At 43.2% G+C, this 6000-nt stretch overlaps 1 protein-coding gene across 1 annotated transcript in view; it reads left to right on the forward strand.

Annotated features, from left to right (window-relative positions):
• The window catches only part of SCML4 (Scm polycomb group protein like 4), a 42945-nt gene extending 40505 nt beyond the window's left edge, over positions 1-2440 (forward strand). Inside the window, exon 7 of the mRNA XM_059843382.1 lies at positions 2307-2440. Coding sequence (XP_059699365.1) covers positions 2307-2432 — 126 coding nt within the window. The 3' untranslated portion in view covers positions 2433-2440. The remainder of the gene's footprint in view (positions 1-2306) is intronic.
• Positions 2441-6000: the final 3560 nt, after the last annotated feature.

The raw sequence follows: 6000 nt of genomic DNA on the forward strand, positions 1-6000 counted from the left end.
TCCATTAACCTCAGCCATATCTTCCTGTATGTTCAATCTTTCCATGGAGCAGGTGCATAATTTACTTAGAAGCACTTACTGTCATTGACAAGGCCCAGCTATCGCCCGAAATAGTCGGTTTGCAATCAGCTCATCTGAGCTGGGAGAGAGAGGCTGCTGGGACCAGCAGGAAGAAAACAGCTGGAAGATGCATCCTGAACATGGGCAGTGTGCTTTCTTACTGCTCTACTGGGTCATTTGGGTATTGACCTCAGTCCTCAGAGCCAGCTCTTCCAGCCTGCAGCCACATCCTTCACTGCCCCAAAAGGCGCTGCAGGATGTCCTGGCTCTGTCTGCTCTTCCCACTGGGAGCAGAAGCTTTGCTTCTTGCCAAGACACCTGAGGAACTCTGTCACAGGTAGCTCCTGAGAGTGTCCACCAAAGATTGAGAAATTTCCTGCACCTCCCATCAGCTGTTCCTGCTCTGTCAGCAGGTCTGTGTGCCAAGGACAGCTGAGCTCATCGCTGATGGAGCTTTTGGTCTCACGAAAAGGAGCCACTGCCCTGGCCAGGGACCTTGCAGCAGCATCCTGTGAGATCCCGTGGACACTCCATAAGCAGGAAAGACTTGGCAGAAAGATAGGGGGAAAGGAAATGGAGGAGGGGAAAGGTGGCCCTGATGGCACTGAACGTTACCAGTTCCAGACCTGGTTCAAAATCTACTGGGGCTAATGTACATGTGGGAACCACGTTATCAAAGTCTTCTTTTTAAAAATTAGTTTTAAAAGGGCTGACACAGTAATGCTGTAAAGAAGTCAAGCCAAGAATATGCACAGGGAAATGGCTAATATGGGCTATTTAATTGGATATGAATGCTCCCTCTGGCATACTATTGTCATGGAGTTTAATCTTGACCCCTACACAGCAATAATAATGGAAATAATAAAATGCTGAACTCAACATTTAGAAGCAGCTGCCTGCACACCTGACCCTTGACAGTGTTTTTACCCTATGGCACCACAGCTAAAGGACTTCTTATTTTATTTCTTATGCAAATAGTAATTGTATGTAACACTTATTCTTACTTTATATTAGCTTCCTTAAAATAATGGCAAGGAGAGCAGGGAGGTGGAGAGAGTTTCTTTAATGGATAGAGTGGGGGTTGCAAAATGAGGAGCATTAATTGATTGAGTTAATCAGAAAGTGACCTTAACTGCTCCTCAGATAAATCACCTAGTGAATGGAATAATAATGATCAGGGCAAATTAGGATCCATAGAGCTGCTTAATAAGTAGGCAATGGATCACAGTGGAAAGATCTGACCATCAAAACCATGGAACACAGTGTAGACAGCATTGCTGTGTGTGTGTATCTGTGTATGTGTATGCACACACACACATAGCACACATAGAGATGTTTTATCTCTGACACTCCAAGTGTGTCGATGTGCTGGAAGCTGTGGGAATGGGTAGTATTTTTTGGCAGATCCACTGATAGAGTCAGGAAAAACCAGACAGGCTTTGGGTTCAAGGAAGAACAGTACAGCTGAAAGCATCTATATTCTTCAGCCCATAGTAAAGGAGAGTCTGTTTCTCCATGGGCTCAGGCTTCTTTTGTGGTAGTACTTTGTAATTTCAAAATGTTTTCAAGCCAACAGTTCTGGGATAAACAGCTGAGCTTGATGGCAATTTCCTCCATTTACATGAGGGTTAAATTAAAATTTAACAAATTTAATAATAAATGCAATTAAATAAGCAAGTTGCTACTGTCTTGAATCTGAGAAAAAACCATATATATATATATATATATATATATATATATACACATACACATGCATGTATACCATATACTTGCATCACTGGGTATAAGTGTGCTGGGGATATGTGAAACCCACAGATAGCTGGGGACAAAACTGAAACTGAGATCCAGAGGTGTTCTCTTAGCAGTTTAATATGGCTGCATCCTTTCCTGTCTCCATCATTCATACCTTTCTCCCAAGGCTGACTTGCTTTTCTCAGAATTGCACTTATGGCAACACTGATTTTTTAAAAATTCTACTTTTAATTAAAATACATTGAAAACCTAAACTAATCTTATAGTTCCTCGAAGAATAAAAAGCAGTATTTAATTACACCTTCCTTAATGGCTTCCTTCTATCTCACCTCAGATTTCAATTTTTTAAATGAAATTTCAAAATGCATGACATTTCAGGTAGCTCTACCCTAAATGACATGCTGTTTCTAATTCACCTTGTTTAATGTGTCAGGACACAGCGCTTAAAGGGGGGGTTAACACATTTTGATTCTCTTCCTCTCTTTGGAAACCAGGAAATTGATGGCAATGCTTTGTTACTGCTGAAAAGCGACATGATCATGAAATACCTGGGGCTGAAATTGGGACCAGCACTGAAACTGTGTTACCACATTGATAAGCTCAAGCAAGCCAAGTTCTAATACTTTCTTGAACAAAAGAATCTGAGCTAAATCTAGATGGAAGACTAAAGGTAACATGTTGCCTTACAGAAATGCATTCATTTGCAGATTGCTTTTCCTTCTTTTTTATCAAAGACTTTGTCTTTTTTAACATTTGTGCGTTGTCACCTTTTTTTAATCCGATGGGATCTTTTGGGCTGCTTTGTGTTAATAATTTGCCAAAAAGTATATAATTACAATAATTATTTTGTATCATTAATATTATTATGATTATAGTAAGTCCTATTTTTGTAACCAGAAGTGGGAAATCAAAACCAAACACAGCTACAGCATATGCATAGGACTGCGAGAAGACAAACCAAGAGTCCCTCACTTGCCGCCTCTGAGGAGCAATCGCTGACCTGCATTGCCTGGGCGCCAGCTCCACTCTCCATGCTCTACCCTAAAAAGGGCTGGAAAAGTGCAGCCTTTGGTCACCTTTTGTCTGATGGAAACTGACCCGTGTCTTGCACTATCCGGAAAACTTGAATTATTCACTTAAACAGCTGAAAAAAACAAACAAACGTGAACAAAGGAAAGGGGAGGGGGGAGGAGAAAAAAGAGAAGAAGAAGAGATAATTTTTAAAAAGAGGGAGGGGAAGGCTTTTCGCCCAGCTGAAGAACTTTATCCCGCTAGAGGGAGCAGCCCTTGCAGATTTGTGGCTGAGCTCTGATGCTGCGGGGCTCTGCGTCTGACGGGCTTCGACCGTCACGACTCCCCTACCGAACACGTCCGTGAATGCCGCCGAGGAATCGCGGGCTCCCAGCAGGATGCTCCCGCCGCCGTTTACAGCTCATCCATTCAAGAGGAGCCCGAAGGCAGAGAGTGTTTGCGGCAGGATGTTTCCCGTCACGGAGGGAGGGTGGGAGGGTGGATGGATCCCACGGTGTCTGGCGCTCACAGCTGTCAGCTCCGCTCCCGGAGCCGCCGCACGCTGCCGCGCACTTCGCGCCGCTCCAGGAGAAACCTGAATGCCTGCGCTTGTTTTTGTTTGCATCTTTAAAAAACGAGGAAGCCGGGTGGGATTGTTCCTCACGAGGACCAGCACTTTGCACAGGCCCAGGACAAATGCTGTAGGGTTGGTTCCTGATTGTGCTGTGGCTTTCAGTACACAGACGGATGTGTTGGACTTTCTGTCTCAAGTGAGATAAAAATTCACTTCTGCCTCTTACACAAATCTAAAAGGTGCTTATTGACACTCCCTGTAACTGAGGGGGACAAAACAGGTCTCAGGCCGAGGAATGTGTATGAATCTGTGGATTGAGTATGTCCTTGTTTTCATCCACAAAGGGTGACGATGAAGGGACGCATCATCCATACCGTTCAAACCCCTAGTGCATGACAGGGAGAGGTAGCAAGTGTTTGTAAGACAGGCAGGTGATTTTAGAGCTAGTTAGCTCAACTTTACTGAGAAACAGGGTGCTGATAGTATGCAAGATTGTTTGACCCTGTTTATGTAGAAAAGAATGTTACCAAAAATACCTCATGAAGTAAAATTCAACTTGGTGCATGTTGCTAGACTAGAACTCCTACAAAAAGATACCTGTTCAAAGGCCTGCTCCTGGAAATCCTTAAAAATAGGAGAAACCATATCCTACAAGACTTTCACTAAACTCCTGGAGACTAGTCTCCTAATTTAAAAAACTTGTCATAAATTTGCAGGATTGGATCATTACAGGACTGACCAGCTTTCAGCAAATCCTGTCTGCATGCTGAAATACCCTAAATAGGAATAGCTGAGGAACTGTGTTAAATGAAAAGTCATATATGTCATTGAGTGACGTAATATAGGGAACCCTAAACGTGCCAATGCTTGTAGTACAGCACCCACCTACATCACTTTGTGTCTGTGGTATAAGGAATGGAAATCTCTTTGATCAGCTGTCTGGTTGAGGCAGAGGTGACATCCATCAACAGCAAACCTGTACAGATCATCTTTCACTCCCAAAACATGTAAAAATCTTGCTGTATTAGTAATATCTCCTTCAGAGAGTCCTCAAACAATCTTTTTTCCCCCCTCATAATTACAAACTTAGTTAACCTCTCTCCATAATTCAAAATGGGATTTTAATTCTTTCACTTAAAACCCCACCTTGCTGTAATATATCAGTAATCAGAGCTGGTTAGACTTTATCAGATGGCTTCAATGCTGGAAAATCCCACTTTGTCAAAATCAAAACTCTTCATAAAAGCATGTCACTTTCTAACATTAAATTCTATTTAACTGAAACTACAGCTTTCAGTAGTGTCAAAACATCATTTTGACATTTTGGAAGTGGAACATTTTTGTTCCAAGAATATTTTTGCATTTGATTGTGTTTTCCTGGAGGATCTGTAGCTTCACATTTTGTTCTGAGAGTGGAGAGGAAAAAAACCACAACCCACAACTAGATTTTCCTCAGCAAGAAGCCTTCTGATTCTGTTCTGTGTCTCACCCCTGTTCTGTGTCTCACCCCTTCCCTCCACTCCCTGCCCCTACTCCAAATGTTACAGCTGTGGGGGCTGATCATACCAGGACAGTGTGAAAGAGACTCCATGGTGGAAATGATGTTCATAGACATGATTTAACCTGCTGAGATGGTTTTCCTGTATGCACCTGACACACAGTCAGTGGTGCCATCTCATGTGATATCACACTTGTAGGTACATCAAGGACCATCCAGGCCATGATATTTAATGTTCTGTTTTTCACAGGGGAGGCAGTTAGTGGAGTCCTTTTACATGTAAGTAATGCTTATGACTAAATTTCCTCATTGCATGATGTTGTTTTGTTTTATTTCACTTGAGAGGCAATTAGGAGACAAAGATTATTGCAATCGCTGTAATATAGAAATTGTACCTAATTTTTATCTTTCAAGTCTTGTCAGTGAAGGTAATTAAACAGCTCTGCTGTGCTGAGGGGGTCAGACTGTCTCCTCAGAACAGGCACTAAAGAAACAGAGTATGCATTTCAGCTGCTTCTCCATTGGCTGCTGCTTTAAGCTTTGCCTGTAGAAATTACTTCTCTTGCTATTCCTTTCACAGCTCTCCCTTCAGACTGTAGCCAGCCAGTTGTATTTTTTAACTGTTCCCAACAGGTGGGTGGATGTGTGGTACCTTTAAAAGCAGCACATGTGCCTCTTTTCTTCTTCTAAGCACTTGTAGTTGGATCAAAAGGCACTTTGGTTGCTCCAGGCAGTTTCAATTTTTTTGTGAGTTTTCACTTTTTTTTTCCCTTAAAAAGCAAGCAGTTGAAGCCCAAGGACTTGGGGACCATTCCTCCCATGCTTGAGTGGTGGGTACAGGGTATGGGGAGCACAGAGCCAGTGCTCCCTGGCAGACCATCTTCTTGGATCTACTGTGGCTGACCAGCTCAGCCTCAGCTGCCAGAGCTGGCCAGCCTCACTGCTTCCCATCCACCTGCCTCTTCTCTCACACCAGCAAATGCCTCCTTCCCAGCCTAATTGCATTTCAAGAAATGCCTCTGGGAATGCCTCCACCTCTCTGAGCCCACTGTCTTGCTTGGCAGGCAGAGGAGTGCAGCAGCCTTTGCAGCGTCAGCAGCTTTGC

The sequence above is a fragment of the Haemorhous mexicanus genome, chromosome 3, assembly GCF_027477595.1.
Source record: "Haemorhous mexicanus isolate bHaeMex1 chromosome 3, bHaeMex1.pri, whole genome shotgun sequence".
Classification (NCBI taxonomy): domain Eukaryota; kingdom Metazoa; phylum Chordata; class Aves; order Passeriformes; family Fringillidae; genus Haemorhous; species Haemorhous mexicanus.